At 41.2% G+C, this 20,001-nt stretch overlaps 1 protein-coding gene across 24 annotated transcripts in view; it reads right to left on the reverse strand.

The window, feature by feature from the left end:
- Positions 1-1,810: 1,810 nt before the first annotated feature.
- The window catches only part of LOC110521963 (ephrin type-B receptor 3), a 97,834-nt gene continuing 79,643 nt past the window's right edge, over positions 1,811-20,001 (reverse strand). For 18 of the 24 annotated variants that reach the window (XR_016495311.1, XR_016495312.1, XM_021599978.3 and 15 more), the window contains 2 exons: positions 16,186-16,341; positions 1,811-5,886 (listed from right to left, as the gene is read on the reverse strand). Coding sequence is in view for 21 of the 24 variants with exons in the window: in XM_021599978.3 (XP_021455653.1) it covers positions 5,778-5,886; positions 16,186-16,341 (265 nt within the window). In the remaining 3 variants the exon portion in view is untranslated. The remainder of the gene's footprint in view (positions 5,887-16,185; positions 16,342-20,001) is intronic. The other 6 variants (XM_021599982.3, XM_090232235.1, XM_036975474.2 and 3 more) reach the window with 2 other exon arrangements.

The raw sequence follows: 20,001 nt of genomic DNA on the forward strand, positions 1-20,001 counted from the left end.
TGTAGTTTCATTTAAGTGATTGCCTATCCAATATACTGTGTCTATACTGTGTCTACTTCCCAAGGCTTCCAGCAGATGTCAACAGTCTTTAGAAAGTGCTTTGAGGCTTCTATTGTGGAAGGGTGTCTAATAAGAGCTGTTTCAACAATTGGACTAGAATGAGGCCAATCAGTTATTTACTGCGCGGTCACCGTTCCTTCTTTTTCCTCTGTAATGAATACGCTATTGTCCGGTTGGAATATTATTGAAGATTTATCATAAAAAGACCCTAAGGATTGATTGTAAACAGTGTTTGACATGTTTCTACAAACTGTAATGGAACTCTTTTGACTTTTCGTCTGGATTTTGCGCTCTCACATTGTGCCTTTGGAATAGTGAACTAAACACGCAAACAAAACGGATGTATTTGGACATAAATATGGACGTAATCAAACAAAACAAACATTTCTTGTGGAAGTGGGAGTCCTGGGAGTGCATTCCGACGACGATCAGCAAAGGTAAATGAAGATTTATAATGCTATTTATGACTTTTGTTGACTCCACAATTTGTTGGGTAACTGTATGGCTTGCTTTTGTGGCTGAACCTGTTCTCAGATTATTGAATATTGTGCTTTTGCCATAAATCTTTTTTGAAATCTGACACAGTGGTTGCATTAAGAACAAGTTTATATTTGATTCTATGTAAAACATGTATCTTTCATCAAAGTTTATGATGAGTATTTCTGTTATTTGATGTGGCTCTCTGCAATTTCTCTGGATGTTTTGGAGGCATTTATGAACATGGCGCCAATGTAAACTGAGGTTTTTGGATATAAAATTAACTTGATCGAACAAAACATACATGTATTGTGTAACATTGAGTCCTGGGAGTTTCATCTGATGAAGATCGTCAAAGGTGTGTGATTTATTTTATCTATATTTCTGCTTTTTGTGACACCTCTCTTTGGTCGTAAAATGGCTGAATGCTTTCTGTGACTAGTTGCTGACCTAACATAATGATATGTTCTGCTTTCACCAAAAAGCCTTTTTGAAATCGGACACTGTGGTTGGATTAACAAGAATCTTTAAAATGGTGTAAAATACTTGTATGGTTGAGGAATTGTAATTATGAGATTTCTGTTGTTTTGAATTTGGCGCCCTGCAGTTTCACTGGCTGTTGGCGAAGTGGGACGCTAGCATCCCGAACGATCCCAGAGAGGTTAACAGACTGTTGTTGGACATAAAAGTCTTCAAGCTGTTTTTAAGGAGAACGAGAATAATGTGGCCTTTAAGGTGGATAGCAAGAACTGGTGGAAGGTGAGTGGGAAGGGAATAAAAAAACATGTTTGGAATACGGTACATTAAAAACAATTACAAAAGTTAAGGCTGGGAATGGGGCTTGTTTGTTTTTGTCGAGATCACTGTCTTAAATGAAGGTGCTGTTGCAAGTATTAAGTAAGACTATTTTGAAAACCTAAGTGCTAGGACTGTGTTTATATAATGTCCTGAAGAGGTGCTTTCAGCAGAACATTGACAGCGCATCAATTGTCTGAAATATGTCAATTTCGTTAAGTAAACAACAGTCGGAAATGTCTTTAATTTCCTATCAGATTTTTTTAGAACTGTCTTTCAGTCTACGTTATGGTTTCTTAAACGTTGTTATAACTGTAAAGATGTAACTTTGTATTTGTCTTGGTATTTATTCTGATAAGAGAAAATGAAGACTGTGAAAATGAATAAATCATGTTGATAGTTTGTTACTTGTAAAATATAATATAGGCCTATGAATGTATGAAATGTGTATACAAATTCATCACACCACTCAAAAGACTCAGACTGATAAATCATTTAATTGCAAAAGGGTATTTTAGAAATATTTCTACAAGAATGCATTTTTTTTAATCAATTTGTTGTTTTGTCTGCACCATCATTAAATATATCTCAATGCTTTCAAAGAGGAACAAAATAACTGCAAATCTCAAAGGTTTCTTCCTTTTCCTCTCACTATACATATACAACACTTGTAAACATCTCACTTTTTTCGATATGTATTTGGAAAGTGAAGAGAAGACAGGCATATTAAGTGAGTTTGTTTAATTTTTGTATATATATATATGTATATAAAACAGTGACAGATGAAGAAAAACATTTCTGAAAAATATTATACCGGAAAATGTTAGGGGTTAAAAGTCGTGGGCTTAGATGGGGTGGAGTGTGGAAGGATTAGGGGATAGGTAGAGGAATGTGAGGCGAGTGTTAACTCTGTATACTTTCAGAGAGATGGGGTGATTGGCACAGAGAGATACTGTGTCTACCATAAATGTATAGTGTGCGGACTGGATTGGTTCAGTAGAAAATTATAATACTAGCACCTATATCCACACACACACACACACACACACACACACACACACACACACACACACACACACACACACACACACACACACACACACACACACACACACACACACACACACACACACACACTCCATTCACATGTCAGCGCTAAGCAGAGATACTGGTGTGTAAGATATGATTACAAAAACACAGATTGATGAACAATCGTCAACTCTTGACAATTCAAGGTCCTAAGTATGAAACATCTGTTAGGAACATCTCCCTACAGTGTGAAAAATCTATTTGTTCCAACAATATGTTCAGAGTTGATGTGCAAAGCATTTAGTCATTTTAAGATATGTAGCTGCAGCATCAGAGCTCATCACTCATTCAGCTTTTTTTTCCCCCAAAGCAAATTCAAGACCTAGCACAGCTTCTGCAACAAATCAATAGTTCAACCTAGCGCTGAGCTGCCATTTTTCATGAATGGGCATGTCAAACATCTGATTGTATTCAGCCTTCTCCATTGTTCACATTCATCAACCGAGTTCTATTAAGTCATTGTCCTAGCTGATGTAGCATTTGTACCTCACCTCACTTTTAGAGCATTATTGTTGTTACCACTATCATTATCGTACAGTGCAACTTTTTTGGGTTAGTAAGCCCTTACATGGGACTTATTGAACTGGAAATGCCTCTATTTTAAAAGAAGATTAAATGAAATCAAAATAAGGAACACATTTTTGCATAATATCCTTGATGGCTTCAGAGGTTTCAAAAGAAATCTAAAAGAGTAATATTGCACGACTTGATGCACGGTAGACAACAGAAACTTTCTGGAAAATAATCTGTGGGGACCAGCACTGCAAGTACCACTCTACCTAATACAGGTGGTTCATCCCATCCTTCAGCCCCCATCCCCTCTCCCCTCCTACTATAACACTGATGGTACATCCTAGGGGATGCAGCTGCTATCATTTACAATGAGCGCTCCAGATTGCTGCCTGTCTCCAGGCCAAGGTTGTTGGTCCCCGCACTGTACTAATCAGGCAGAGCCGCAGAGTCTAGACAGAATGATTGCAGCCTGAACAGGAAATAAATACAGATAATCATAGGCCGTCCATCCGTATGTCTGCGCTGGACTGTGAATGTATCCCTCGGAGCAGCAGATTGGCCACTGCATTAATCAGTCTGACAAACCGGGTCCAAGGGGCCACTTCTCTGAAAAAAGTGGACCATGGCCCAATCACGGAGGTGCACACACTGAGCCCTTGACGGAGCTCCGTCTACAGACCCATCGGTTTAAGAATGGTCTCTGTCACAGAGCTATACAGTGGGGGTAACGGACAATATTGAGATGTACAAACACACTTTTCAATAAAATCTCCATCGACCATTGGGTGTGTCAACTGTGTCAGGAAGTTTCATTTGGATAAAGGTGCATGGAAGACAACTACTGACAAGTTCACATGGCTACACAATATAATCTTCTTTACAGATGATTGAGAGAAGGAATGGTACAGCTAAAGATCCAGTCTTGGCGGTCACCAATACAATTTGACCTGAAACACAAGCTCAACATACCCACTAACACACGGAAACATACACTTGAAAGGAGAGGGAGGTTGTTGGTGCAGAGTGTATACCCCTCGTGGTCTAACCACGGTTTACCCCTTGAAATGCTAATATCATTGCAGCTGTCCCTAACTTCTCTCTACCTTTCCCTTCCTCACATTCTCTCTCTCTCATTCTATTCATCTTCAATCCCTCGCTATCTGCTCATTTCACTCAGAATCAAACGACATCTCACAACAACACTTTCCCAGTTTCTCAAATAGCATTTTGTTTTCATGTTATTTATCTTGTTTTTTGTTACAAAACATTACAGGCTGTTTAGAACAACAACAAAAATACATTATCCAATTTTATATGCACATTTTTATAATAATCAATAATTTGCCGAATCCTCTTGGGTCTTTTCGTTTCCTCTTGATTGTTCTTTAGAATAAGTCCACAGTTCAAATGGCCTCTTGTCCAAGTGGGGAGAAAAATAAATACACTGGGTGGAAGTATAGAAATTTAGCTAAAGTTTTAGATACATTATTTATCCAGGTATTAGTAAAAAGAAAGTTACGGTGTCTTTCGTGGTTGCCCTTAGTTTTGTACGATGCATATATATTTCCAAATGTTTGGATTTCAATAAAAAAAATGTTAACAGTTGTCCACAGAATATAGCGTAATTGTTTCCGATATAATTGTTGCTTCTTGTCACTGTTCAGTTCATGCGTTAATTCTCCATGGTGGTGATGTAGCTGAAGCTGTATTGTACAGTATTTTGTTACACTCATACATTCGCATACACACAAACACACATACATACTCACGCACAAACACAAGCACACACAAAAGGCTGGTCGTTCTTTGTATTGAGTTGCCACAGTTCTCACCTAACTCCTCCCTCCCCCATCACACAAAGCATCCAACAGGACTACTTAGCTCTGACCAGCCATCTTGAAACACAAATCTCCCCGAAGTGATGGAACAGAAAAACATAAATGGAAGGCTCATGTAAACAAATTAACAGCAATTCTTATAGTAAGAAAAACACAATTGATGAGACAAAATGAACCAATGGTCCCAAACTTTGAGAACATCCTGAGTGTGAGTTCCCCCAGGTTTTAGAAAAAGGTTGGTTCCATACCTGGTTAAGCCAAACTAATGTGGCCAGCTCCAGCTAAGCAGCTCTCATTTGACCTCTGTGACCCGCTGATTTGCCCTCTTCCTCCATGTCCTTCTTAGGCATGTGCCCAACGTACATAATAATACACCTTCAATATGAAGATGGCGAATAACACACACACCAACAATAAAACAATTTATATCGTTTTCATTTATCATCTTGGTGTCCAAACTTTTTTTGTGTGCAAACGCTCGTTCACGTTTCCTGCTTTTTGAAACACTTTATACTCCGTGTTCATCCTTTTACAACTGTAATGTCCGTCAGGGGGCTTTCCGACAGATGTTGGGGTAGGGTCAAGGTTCAAGGAGATAGATTTTCACAGGAGGAAGACTACGTTCAGGATACAAGAGGTGGGAGGGGAGGGTTTAAGTCCTGGCCAACCTCACAAACACACGCGCACGCATGCAAACATCACCCCACACTGAAACAAGTGAGGCACGCATGGGTTATGGGTTCTCTGTCTTGTCTATAGACATTTCTTTTTTACAAAATAATCCTGTTTAAAGTCTTATCGGATGGAAAAACATTGGACTAATAATGTGGAACACAGAAACATAAAATGTTGGCGTGGAAGAAAAATAAGAAAAACACAAGTTCGAGGCACTGCAAGCCAGTTTTGTTCTCGTCTGATTGGCAGAGATGGTCAGGCAGCTAGGGTTTCCTATTGGCTCTTTCTCTGGCACAGTTCCTCCCCATTCTGTCTGTCTGTTGGTCCATCTCAGACCTGGACAGGCAGTGTTTGGTTCATCTGTAGTCTCATGTCCTGAATGCTGCCTAGAATCTTCTTCTGGTGGCCAGCCAATGTCACTCCTATCCGAAGAAGGTCTCTGAGAAGAGAGAGAGAGAGAGAGAGAGAGAGAGGTCAGGCATAAACAAAAATAGGTCTACTTGAATCCAAATAATTGTTCTGGTCAGGAAAACATTGGGCCCTAATTATAAGATGTAGACAGGGAGTCCTAAGCACGCCTTTCCTACTCACTTCTCAGTATTTGGTATTCAGACACGTAACGCGCTCTACAGGTGTGGCTACCTTGCACACTCTGAATAAATGTCATTCATCTTGCTGAAAACCCTCACACTTGCTGGCCAACAGATTTTTCTTGTGGAGTTTTCATTCAATAGGCACCCCTTTGAATACGGTGTAGCTTTAAGTTAGATTTTTTTTCGACAGACTAGAATATATTAAGAGAATGGGTTAAATATTGGCTCTCGCTCAGGGGTGCGTGCTCAGTCCCCTCCTGTACTCCCTGTTCACTCATGACTGCAAGGCCAGGCACGACTCCAAAACCATCATTAAATTTACAGATGACACAACAGTGGTAGGCCTGATCACCGACAACGACGAGACAGCCTATAAGGAGGAAGTCAGAGACTTGGCCAGGACAACAACCTCTCCCTCAACGTGATCAAGACAAAGGAGATGATTGTGGACTACAGGAAAAAGAGGACCGAGCACACCCCCATTCTCATCGACGGGGCTGCAGTGTAGCAGGTTGAGAGCTTCAAGTTCCTTGGTGTCCACATCACCAACAGACTAACATGGTCCAAGCACACCAAGACAGTTGTGAAGAGGGCACAACAAAACCTATTCCCCCTCAGGAGACTGAAAAGATTTGGCATGGGTCCTTAGACCCTCAAAAGATTCTACAGCTGCACCATCGAGAGCAGTGGTTGCATCACTGCATGGTATGGCAACTGCTCGGCCTCCGACCACAAGGCACTACGAAAGGCCTAGTACATCACCGGGGCCAAGCTTCTATCCAGGACCTCTATAGCAGGCAGTGTTAGAGGAAGGCCCAAAAAATTGTCAAAGACTCCAGCCACCCTAGTCATAGACTGTTCTTTCTGCTACCGCACTGCAAGCGGTACCGGTGCACCAAGTCTAGGTCCAAAAGGCTTCTAAACAGCTTCTACCCCCAAGCCATAAGACTCCTGAACATCTAGTCAATGCTACCCAGACTATTTGCAGAGCGCCCCCCCCTCTCACCCCTTCTTTACACCACTGCTACTCTCTGTTGTCATCTATGTATAGTCACTTTAATAACTCTACCTACATGTACATCCTACCTCAAATAACCAGTGCCCCCCGCACATTGACTCTGTATCGGTACCCCCCTGTATATAGTCTCGCTATTGTTATTTCACTGCTGCTCTTTAATTACTTGTTACTTTTATCTCTTATTCTTATCTGTTTTTTTAAACTGAATTGTTGGTTAGGGGCTCATAAGTAAGCATTTCACTGTAAGGTGAACCTGTTGTATTCGGCGCATGTCACTAATCAAATTTGATTTGATGTGAAAATATATGCATATTCGTCTCCTTTACGTATGAAAGAAAGGAAACAGTGGTTTAATTAATTCTGAAATTGCCACATTCAGTTCTTCAACGCATGGTAATGTTGGAAGTTTTGTGTACATACATTGCCTTCAGAAAGTATTCACACCATTTACTTTTTCCACATTTTATTGTGTTACAGCCTGAACATAAAATTGATTAAATTGAGTTTTTGTATTTCTGGTCTACGCACAATACCCCATAATGTCAAAGTGGAATTATGTTTTTAGACATTTTTACAAATTAAGTAAAAATGAAAAGTACAGAACCAATAAGTATTCAACCCCTTTGTTTTGGCAAGCCTAAATAAATTCCGAAGTAAAAAAAAAGCTTAACATTTCACATAATAACCTGCAAGGACTCACTCCATATGCAATAATAATGTTTAACATGATTACCTCATCTCTTTACCCCACAGATAATTGTATCTATAAGGTCCCTCAGTTGAGACAGTGAATTTTAACCACAGTTTCAACCACAAAAGACCAGGGAGTTTTCCAATGCCTCACAAAGAAGGGCACATATTGGGGAATTTTTTTTTTTTTTTAAGTTGAAAAAAAGGTTGAAAAAAAGCAGACATTGAATATCCCTTTGAGCATGGTGAAGTTATTAATTTAACTTTGGATGGTGTATCAACACACCCAGTCACTACAAAGATACAGGCACCCTTCCTAACTCAGTTGCACATTGATCTGATACTGGTACTCCCTGTAAATAGCTCCATTCTTGTGCATTTAATTATATTCCCTCTTCTGTTACTATTTTTTATTAAAAGTTTTACTCTACATTGTTGGGAAGGGCTCGTAAACGAGCATTTCATCTGCAACATGTAGGGAGTTATTCGGCACGTGACAAATCAAATTTGATTTGCCGGTGAAGAAGGAAACTACTCAGGGATTTCACCATGGTGACTTTAAAACAGTTACAGAGTTTAATGGCTGTGATAGGACAAAACGGAGGATGGATCATTAACATTGTAGTTACTCCACTATACTAACATAAATGACAGAGTGAAAAGAAGGAAGCCTGTACAGAATAAAAATACTCCAAAACATGCATTTTATTTTTCCTTTATTTACGTAACTAGGCAATTCAGTTAAAAACTAAATCTTATTTTCAATGACGGCCTAGTGGCAGAAGGACTGATGTGTTCCTTGTCAGCTCAGGGATATGAACTTGCAACCTTTTGGTTACTAGTCCAACGCTCTAACCACTAGGCTACCCTGCCACATCCTGTTTGCAATAAGGGACTAAAGTAAAACTGGGAAGAAAATGTGGCAAAGACATGAACTTTATGTCCTGAATACAAAGTGTTATATTTGGGGCAAATCCAACACATCACAACGTACCACTCTTCATATTTTCAAGCATGGTGGTGGCTGCATCATGTTATGGGAATGCTTGTCATCGGCAACATCTAGGGAGTTCTTTAGGATAAAAATACATGGAATAGAGCTAAGCACAGGCAAAATCCTAGAGGAAAACCTGGTTGTCAGCTTTCCAACAGACACTGGGAGGCAAATTCATCCTTTCAGCAGGCTAATAACCTATATCATGAGGCACAATGTATACACTGGAGTTGCTTACCAAGATGACATTGAATGTTCGTGAGTGGGGGGGGGGGGGTGATCATTGTCTAGCAACAACCAACTTGACAGAGCTTGAATACATGTTTTAATAATTGTACAGTCCAGATGACTTACCTAGAAATACTCACAGCTGTAATTGCTGCCTAAAATGTATTGACTCAGTGGTGTGAATACTTATGTAAATTAGATATTTATTGGAAATGAAATACAGAAATATGACATTTCAAAAAACATTTGTGTGTAGATATTATTTTTTTAAATCCATTTTTAATTCAGGTTTTATTAACATAACATGTGGAATAAGTCAAAGGGTATGAATTATTTCTGAAGCCACTGTAGAAATATTATAGGGAGAATATTGTACAATAGTAGGCTATACCCTTGTCTATTGCCTGGACTAACCATGTGGCGTGTGATGACACGCCCAAGTATTGCGCCATGCATCAGGTTCAAACGTTTGTGGCTTGGTCTGCGTTCCACTCCATAATGATTTAATTAGTGACGTGTTGACAGAGGAAGAAAATTAAGGTAAACAAAACAATGTAATTAAATGGAATGATAATATAGGCTATACCAACAGTAACTAACAGTAAATTGGCAGTTTAATACATGTGGTTATTAGGCCTAATGACGGTCGATACTGACAGTGGCTAATATTTAGCATGATAGAAATAGGAGACAGAGAACATCGGGGTAGCCATTAATTAAAACATTCAAGAATGCCCATCCCTGCAAGTTAAAAGGGAGTACAATTTAAATTCAGCGTAATGGCATAGCATTTCATAAACTTTACTGTGGGAAAGTTGATATGCTTCAGTTTGCTGCCTTATGACTGGTTTCACATTTGTCTCCAGAGATTATAATGTAAAATAGATATAGAGCAAATGTCATTTATATTTACAATTCCTTTATCCAAACGGATTACTCATTTACCAAGCTCTTATCAAAAGTTATTATCAAGTTGTACATTGCAGTGCTTGGAGAATGCTGTTATTTATATTGGAAAAAAGTGTTTTTTCCACTTGGAACAGTTAGGTTCGCAAGAATTTATTCATGGTTTACTCACTCGTAATGGTGGTGGAATTATTAGGGAATAAAGTCAATGTCAGAATATGGCATATCTGTATACGCACCTCCGCCACACCTTAATTTATTCGACCCTCCCATAGGGCATTACATGGACTCTACGATTTGGTCCTGCTGTACATACCTACACGTACACTACGGTCACAAGATGCAGGCCTCCTTATTCTCCCTAGAATTTCTAAGCAAACAGCTGGAGGCAGGGCTTTTTATGGAATGGTCTGCCTATCTATGTGAGAGACGCAGACTCGGTCTCAACCTTTAAGTCTTCACTGAAGACTTGTCTCTTCAGTAGGTCCTATGATTGAGTGTAGTCTGGCCCAGGGGTGTGAAGGGGAATGGAAAGGCACTGGAGTGACGAACCGTCCCTGATGTCTCTGCCTGGCCAGTTCCCCTCTCTCCACTGGGATTCTCTGCCTCTACCCCTATTACGAGGGCTAAGTCAGTGGCTTACTGGTGCTCTTCCATGCCATCTCTAGGAGGGGTGCGTCACGTCATGCCAGGCTTTTTTGCTCTATACTCGACTTGAGTGGGTTGAGTCACTGACGTGATCTTCCTGTCCAGTCTTGCGAGGCATGTGTAGTGGAGGAGATCTTGGTGGGCTATACTCAGCCCTGTCTCAGTTGGTGGTCTGTTGATATCCCTCTAGTGGTTTGGGGGCTGTGCTTGGGCAAAATGGGTGGGGTTATATCCTGCCTGGTTGGTCCTGTTCGGGGGTATCGTCGGACGGGGCCGCAGTTTCTATCGACCTCCCTCTGTCTCAGCCTCCAGTATCTATGCCCTGGGGGGCTAGGGTCAGTCTGTCCTATCTGGTGAAATTATCTTGTCTTACCAGGTTTCCAGTGTGAACTTAAGTATGCTCCCTCTAATTCTCTCTCTCTTCCTCCTCTCCCTGGGGCTCTGAGCCCTAGGACCATGCCTCAGGACTACCTGGCCTGATGACTCCTGGTGGTCCCCAGTCCACCTGGTTGTGCTGCTTCTCCAACTCAAATGTTCTGCCTGCGGCTATGGTACCCTGACATGTTCACCGGATGTGCTACCTTGTCACGGACCTGCTGTTTTCGTCTCTCACTCCTTTCTCTCCCTCTACCGCACCCGCTGTCTCGACCTCTGAATGCTCGACTATGAAAAGCCAACTGACATTTACTCCTGAGGTGCCGTCCTGCTGCACCCTCTACAACCACTGTGACTATTATTATTTGACCGTGCTGGTTATCTATGAATGTTTGAAGATCTTGAAGAATGATCTGGCCTTAATGACCATGTACTCTTATACCTCCACCCGGCACAGCTAGAAGAGGAATGTTCACCCCTCAGAGCCTGATTCCTCTCCAAATTTCTTCCTAGGTTCCTGCCTTTCTAAGGAGTTTTTCCTAGCTACCATGCTTCTACATCTCTGTTGCTTGCTGTGTGGGGTTTTAGGCTGGGTTTCTGTATCAGCACTTTGTGACATCTGCTGATGCAAAAAGGGCTTTATAAATACATTTGATTGATTACATTTGATTGACATATGCCAGTAGGTTTAAATGAGAACAAATACAGTTTGCCCTTGTGGAAACAATTGCAGACCGCAGTTATCTGTGTACACCAATAAAATGGCTTCCTTGTGTAACAGTATAGCTTCTGTCACTCTCCTCGCCCCTACCTGGGCATGAACCAGGGACCCTCTGCACACAGCCACCCTCGAAGCATCGTTACCCATCGCTCCACAAAAGCTACGGCCCTCGCAGAGCAAGGGGAACAACTACGTCAAGGGCTCAGAGCGAGTGACATCCCCAATTGAAAAGCTATTATGGTGCACCCCGCTAACCATTTCACGTCGGTTACACTCACCCCCTTTTTGACCTCCTCATTTTCCGCAGCAACCAGTCAACAGCATCCATGTAACAGTATAGCTTTCGTCCCTCTCCTTGCCCCTACCTGGGCTTGAACCAGGGACCCACTGCCCACATCAACAGCTGCCTCCCACGAAGCATTGTTACCCATCGCCGCGGCCCTTGTGGAGCAAGGGGAACAACTACTTCAATGTCGATGAGCAAGTGACGTCACCGATTGAAACGCTATTAGCGCGCACCACGCTAACTAGCTAGCCATTTCACATCGGTTACACTTGAGTCATGTCAACAAAATGGTGACACTCCTCAGTGCACTGATACCTGGGCCAGATGTAAAATACTTCAATATCCTGGCAGGTGGACGAGAGGAGGAAAATAGTAATGGGGAAGGGAGGTTAATATTTTAACAGTGCTTTATGCCACTGTGGGCCAGCTGGTGCTTTTCACATCACTAAAACCAATCTGCCAGCCAGCCAGCCAAACAACCTGTCAGTCGAGAAAACAAGTTAGTTATTGAGAAAACCAAGCAAGTGAGGAAGTCAGTCATGGAACATTCTGTCAGTAGCCAATCGGTTATTTCTGCAACAGAATGTAAGTCAGTGTGTCAACTAGTCAGTGATCGAGAAAATAAAATAAGTTAGTAATTATGTCAGTCAAAGAACAATCAGTTAGTAGCCAATGACATTCATATAACAGACTAGACTGCCAGTCAGTGAGTCAACTGGTAGGTCATTTGATGGTGATTCGTCTAGTCTTACACAGTCAGTTAGATGACAAAGCTGTCTTGAAAGACAAGACTGGAAGAGAACAGTAATCCATCCTTTCAATCAATCAATCAATCTTATAGCAGTCACCCAGGTTAACTTGTCTTTTAACAGTTTCTCAAACTGTCTTCATAGTTCAAAAGAGAACAGAGAGAGTTCACGCCAAAATGCGAGAAGCAATGGGGGATATGAAAATATGAAAATGACACCCACACAGCAGCCTTATTAAAGAATGGCAGCTATGAAAAAAGCTGTAGCACCTGTTTGGCGGCAGTCAGATAGACGGTGTAATCTAATCGTCTCAGCGGTGTTAGTTTAACACTAAGGCCTCATGTACTGGATTGTTAGGAATAATATCACAAGGACTCTCTTTTCCGCTCTTTTGTTTGTTTTTCCCTTGCCGATAACGAAGGAGAGAGCAAACCACGGTCGGCATCTGGGGGAACGATTAGCAAACCACGAGAGCCCAGCGCCTCTCTGGATCCTCTCCGTTCACACAGACAAAGACACACCTAAATTCAACCTTGTACACCGACACCATGCCCTTTGCAAGTCTGCATGTCTCTGTTGTCCTCTGCTTTTGCACACAGACACACACACACACACACACACACACACACACACACACACACACACAACCTCTTCTATTACTTTTACTACGTATTTTGGACTTGAGACTTTTATTGTTATTATTGATGTTGAGGGAGCTAGCACATAAGCATTTCGCTGCACCTTTTGTACCTGCTGTAAAGTGTGTACACGACAAATTAAATCTAATTTTATTTTGATTTGACACAAACGATTTTTCCTAAATGAAATCAATTGTGTTTTTGTTTCCATTACAATCCCTCATCACTCCAGCAACGGGGGATAAAATGATCATAAATGCAAGCCATTAGAGGAATTACCTGCCATTAAGAGCAGGAGAGAGCCACTGTACAGCACACTTGTCGGCATGCCAAATTGAAACAAATCCCCTATTATCCACCTAACGAGGATGATACACTGATCATTATTATCATAATTATTTTATTTGATCACAACTGGCCCCGTTTCCATGACTTCTATGACACACATTTCCTGTTATATAAATAACTGTTATATAAATAACGTGCCAAGCTGGCTCTGAAAACGTTGGTCATGTTCATTAGGCCCCAAATGAAAGAAAATTGACTGAAACAGGGAGGGACTACCAGGACTTGTCCAATGATAAACGTTCCTTTTCATTTCGCGTTGCAAAACCTTTTAACATTTTGTTTCCTAATGAACACGACCCAGTTCTGTGTCAACTCTAGGTTATTATTGCTGGAAGGGAAGGTGTCGTGAGGTAACGTGCACTATGGAGGAGTGTATGTAGTGTCCTTCAAGTCTCTCCAGGATGAGGGAGAAGTGCTTTTTCTCTTATTGTGTTTTCACTTCAGGGTCAATTAGTGTTTGTGGACCCTTATCCCGAATGGTCTCTCACTAGTTGTACAACTGACCCTTTTCCTTTCCTTTCCAATCACATACAATGATAACAGTAACAACTGCAGCCACCATTATTCCCAAAGCGACTCAATTTGTAGTGTTACTAACTCTGGAGAACAACGCTGTGTGAGAACTGGGCCTCTGTGAGTGAATATTTAAATGCAATTTGAATGTCTCCAGTCATGTAGATTTCAAGGGCCATGCTCTCATTGGCACCCTAAGGATGTCTACTCACGTAGACATCATGTCTACAATGAGGCTGTTTGAATTCACCTGAGGTTAATTCTATTTGGTTGATTAAAATTGACTATTTCCAAACAACAAGGTGGGCCGACGCCAAAAACAGTGAAGTGGATCGATCTACTGTACGTCGAGGGAGGGGCAGATTGTTTTGCACATGACAATATTCTTATGATTAATGTCAAACTTGTTGCCACCTTCAATTCTTGCACATTTTCTTCAGAAAATGTATTCTGAACAAAAATATAAATGCAGAATGTAATAATTTCAACGATTCTACTGAGATACAGTTCATATAAGGAAATCAGTCAATTGAAATGAATGAATTAGATCCTAATCTATGGATTTCTGGGATCTTGATTTCAGCTCATGAAACATGGGACCAACAGTTGAAATGTTGCGTATATATTTCAACACTGTCTGCTCAGGCAAATTTGCTCAACCTAGAACCAATCAGAACTCCTGTACATATGCCTCGTGATAAAGGCAGCTAATGGCCTGCTTCTATCTAAGATGGAAAAACAGTGTCGGTGTGTTAAGATGAACTAACATTAACTACCAAAGACTAAATAAGATAATTATTAGTTTTTGAATGCACATTGACCTTTTAGACAATTTATTGAAAACTAGCCAATGTTACAGTTGACTAGCCTAGCCAGCTAATACTATCAACATCAATGCGCCTGCTCAGGAAGCTAGTATTTCATCACTGTCAGTGAATAAAATGTTGAATTATGTTTTGGCGAGATTGTCTCATTTCAAGTTAGCTGCAGGCTTAAATTAACATTAAATCATATGATTTAACAGAAACCCAAATAAAAGCATGTAGATAAATGTGTTTGTGTCATTTATGCTACAATGGAGGTTCAAAAATGACAGCTGCACAGGTATATTAGCCAATAAATATGGCGTAGCCTACTAGGGCTGTCCCTGACAAAAACAAATCTTGGTCGATCGAGAGTCATCCTATTCTTTTGACAAATCGATTGGTTGAAATGTTTCAACTTATTTTTCCATATATAGACAGAAACCCTATGTGTTTGAATAAAACCAACTACATATGCACTGAGCTTGTCTGATACTTTAAACCTCACTAGGGTAGCGGGCACATTTTTTATTTATTTTTCTGACCAATATTAACAGTGTAAACAAAACTAAATAAATAAGGGTAACAGAGAGTCTGTTCTAAAGGAAGAAAATATAAAGCCTTTATTACAGCAAACTAAAAACATTAATGAATTGCAGTTTATTTATTGTTTAGGCTAATTATTCAAAAGCTCCCTTTGCTGTTTAATTTAAAAACAAAAATTATTAATTGCATTTCAAAGCATGAATGTCTCATATGTTGTGTGATGGCATGATTGATTGATACAGTAGCCTATATATTGAATTTTTGACATTGCCAACAAACAGAAATGTGTTCAGAAGAAATTAATATACATATGTATATTATATGTATAAAAAAAACCAGTTCCACCCTCGACAGAAATCGATCATCTTGAAAACTAAAGAAGAAAGAAAGCTTGCCACGACCCACCGCCTAAGTCACTCACCGCTTAAGTCACTCACCATAACAAGTCACTCTTGCCATATCAATGAGGCCTTTTGAACTGAACTAACCTGAATTGAGTTTGATTCATTTGAATTGACTATTCCTCGATTCACCCAATCACCCTGCTATCTTGCCACATCAATGGGGTCATTTGAGCTGAAACAAACCAATTTGCAAGTGAACCAACTCATGTCTCAATGAAGCCATTTGAACTCAACTAAACCAAATATAATTAATCGGAATCGACTCATTCTTCACTCACTCTGCTGTCATCTGGGCCACGAGATCGAAGGAGGCAAAGCCGGCATTGAGGAAGTTGTCGCGATAGCGGCTCATCTTGATGGCATCCAGCCAGTCTCCCACGGTGGTGAAGGTGGTGTAGTCAGGGACGCATCGGTCGAGCAGAGGCTGCGATGCCCTACAGGAGGGAGGAGGAGAGTGAGACAAAAGAGAGAGGGTTAAGGTCATGCCTCGCCTCCAGCACCAATGAAACCTCACTCCCAAACCCCCAAAACGCCACCTCACTCCCTCCCTCGCTGCCCTTGTAGGGTCAAGGGTTAATCGCCTCCGTCGCCTGACGTAACCACCTTTGGCTACCGTTGGAGACTGGCTTGGCCGGGCATGTGTGTGTGTGTCTCTTTGGCATGATGACCAATGCTAAAGAGGCAAAAGGTGTGCAAACAACACAATACGGTGAAAGTGGAAAGACATTTCCTCAAGAATCTCTTGGACAGCGTGGAGATATTTGTGGACTGTCAACCTGTGTGTGTGTGTGTGTGTGTGTGTGTGTGTGTGTGTGTGTGTGTGTGTGTGTGTGTGTCTGTGCACGTGTGTGTATGCATACACCTGCAGACACCCAACGAGGCCCTTGGACTCTCCAAAAAACCCAACCACCCCTGATTGATGTCATATTTAGGGGGGCCACCTTGCAGTTTTAATAAACAGCAGTGGAAGTTTGAAAAGAGAGGGAGAGCTAGGGTGAACGAAGGAAGGTGGGGGAGAAAAGGACAGAAAGAAAAAAGGGGGAAGAAATAGGAGAAAGAGAACCTCTGTCTCTGTCTAGCTCTCTCTCTGACCGCTCTCTGCTCTGTTGATCCTTGTCGTCTTTTGATGACATTAGATTCACAATCAAAGGTGGATAGAAAAAAGAGAGGGAGCGAGTTAATAAGAGTCAATACAGAGGCTCCATTGAAGGGTTGACTGCTGCAGAGGGATAGGAGGAGTGCTCTTTAACAAGGCCTGCGCTTCAGTGCCCTGAGGGTTTGGGCTAGCCACCATCAACCATCAGACACAGTTCCCTCTTAATAGAGCATTGTTAGCCCCTTTCTGGAGTCTCGTACTGAAGTGGAAGGTGTCTAGCCTGATCCCAGATCTGTTTGTGCTATCTTGCCAACTCCTTATGGTCAGTGGAAAGACAGCCAAAACAGAGGATGTGGAATCAGGCTAGAAGTCAAAGGACGCCAAAGGCACTGGGAGAGGCCACTAAGACCGTATGTCTCATGTTATGAGGAGCAGTCACCTGAGTGGATACTCCCAAACTGGAGCCCAACGGGCAAAGGTGTTGTGACGGTTTCCTCATGGTTTTTGGTAAACGTTTTTTTGTTTGTCTTCAGTGTGAGTGGTGAAAGACACAGATCATTGGATTTTTCCGTGTCAGGCTACATGGGTATGCATTATGAGGCAGACAGACACACCTGACCGCACATCGCCGCCACCCCCCGCACACACACCACACACACGTACCACACACTCACTCGCGCATGACAGGAGGACACCTCCACTTGTATTGTATAAACTATAACACGACTCCCAAACCAGTGACAAAAGTTAGCCTAGCTACCGCTAACCTACAAAGCACTAATAGCTGGACGTCATGGCAGCTCATCTCTCACTCACTCTTTCGCCATTAGGCTCGGCGGGGGGCACACCTCTCCACTGGCCAATTGAAAATATTTTTTGCAAAGAATTCAAATCGTCTTTTCGCCTCACTCTTAATCTAGCTAAATACTGGCTAATTAATCTGATTTAATCTTCCCAGCCATCGCCATAGCTCCAGATCCCCGATGGAATCACCCCCTATTCCTCCTCACCCTCTTCCCCCTTTGGGCTCTTTCCATGAAAACTACAGAGGAATGTAGCATGAGGATATCACTAAATATGTGAAACCATTGCTCTAAGAACTTCCTTGTAGGAGCTATGGATGCCTTGAGTGCTTTATTGAGCAACGGTAATTCCACATTTGCATTGACAACCCTGGCCAGTTGTTTGGTGGCTTAATGTTTTAGCTATAGGAAGTACTATGCACTGTAGGCATTGCTGAGACACTGACTCTCATGCAAGTCAATAAGTCAATTTGGAAAATTATATTTTTTCAGTGAAAAGTGTTATCGTTGTCGGCATGACTCGGGTGACTCCAGTACCACAGTCACAGATAAAAAATGGCACCGTCACTACTAAACCCTAGTCCAGGGAACATACTGTATTGCAATAGACAGAAAACCAAAGAAACCCATTTCAGAGATATATATTTCTTCCTATTCTCTATAATGTAATCCATCACATACATAAAAACATACATTCATACACTATATTGTACCTGTCAAAAGTTTGAACACACCTACTCATTACAGGGTTTTTCTTTATTTTTATTATTTTCTACATTGTAGATGTAAACTATGAAATAACACATATGGAATCATGTAGTAATCACAAAAGTGATGAACAAATCAAAACATATTTTATATTTAAGACTCTTCAAAGTAGCCACCCTGTGCCTTGATGACAGCTTTGCACACTCTTGGCATTCTCTCATTTCAATTAACAGGTGTGCCCTGTAAAAAGGTAATCTGTGGAATTTCTTTCTTTAATGTGTTTGAGCCATTCAGTAGTGTTGTGACAAGGTAGGGGTAGTATACAGAAGATAGCGCTATTTGGTAAAAGACCAAGTTCATATTATGGTAAGAACAGTTCAAATAAGCAAAGAGAAACGACAGACCATCATTACTTTAAAGACATGAAGGTAAGTCAATCCGGAACATTTGAAGTTTCTTCAAGTGCAGTCGCAAAACCCATCAAGCGCTATGACAAAACTGTCTCTCATGAAGACCGCCAAAGGAAAGTAAGACCTAGAGTTACCTCTGCTGCAGAGGATAAGTTCATTAGAGTTATCGGCCTCAGAAATTGCAGCCCAAATAAATGCTTCACAGAGTTCAAGTAACAGACATCTCAACATCAACAGTTTAGAAGAGAACGGGTGAATCAGGCCTTCATGGGCGAATTACTGCAAAGAAACAACTAAAGGACACCAATAAGAACAAGCGACTTGCTTGGGCCAAGAAACACGAGCAGTGGACATTAGACCGGTGGAAATCTGTCCACTGGTCTGATGAGTCCTTATTTGACAAGAACTATCTTGTCTTTGTGAGACGCAGAGTAGGTGAACGGATGATCTCTGCATATGTAATTCTCAACGTGAAACCATGGAGGAGGAGGTGTGATGGTATCGGGGTGCTTTGTTGGTGACACTGTCAGTGATTTATTTAGAGTTCAAGGCACACTTAACCAACATGGCTACCACAGCATTCTGCAATGATACGTCATCTCATATTTTGTTTTTCAACAAGACAATGACCCAAAACACACCTCCAGGCTGTGTAAGGGCTATTTGACCAAGATGGAGAGTGATAGAGTGCTACGTCAGATGACCCGGCCTACACAGTCAATCGACCTCAACCCATTTGAGATGGTTTGGGATGAGTTGTACCGCAGAGTGAAGAAAAAGCAGCCAACAAGTACTCAGCAAATGTGGGAATTCCTTCAAGATGGTTGGAAAATCATTCCAGGTGAAGTTGGTGGAGAGAATGCCAAGAGTGTGGAAAAAGGCAAAGGGTGGCTACTTTGAAGAATCTAAAATATATTTGGATTTGTTTAACACTTTTTTGGTTACTTTATACTTTTGTGTTATTTCATAGTTTTGATGTTTTTCACTATTATTCTACAATGTATGAGTAAATGAGTAGTTGTGTCCAAACTTTAGCAAAATTCCCAGGTTTTCTAGAAATCTAGGTGGGAAGATAAC

The sequence above is a fragment of the Oncorhynchus mykiss genome, chromosome 4 (assembly GCF_057628025.1).
Source record: "Oncorhynchus mykiss isolate SJ-2025 chromosome 4, ASM5762802v1, whole genome shotgun sequence".
Taxonomy (NCBI): Eukaryota; Metazoa; Chordata; class Actinopteri; order Salmoniformes; family Salmonidae; genus Oncorhynchus; species Oncorhynchus mykiss.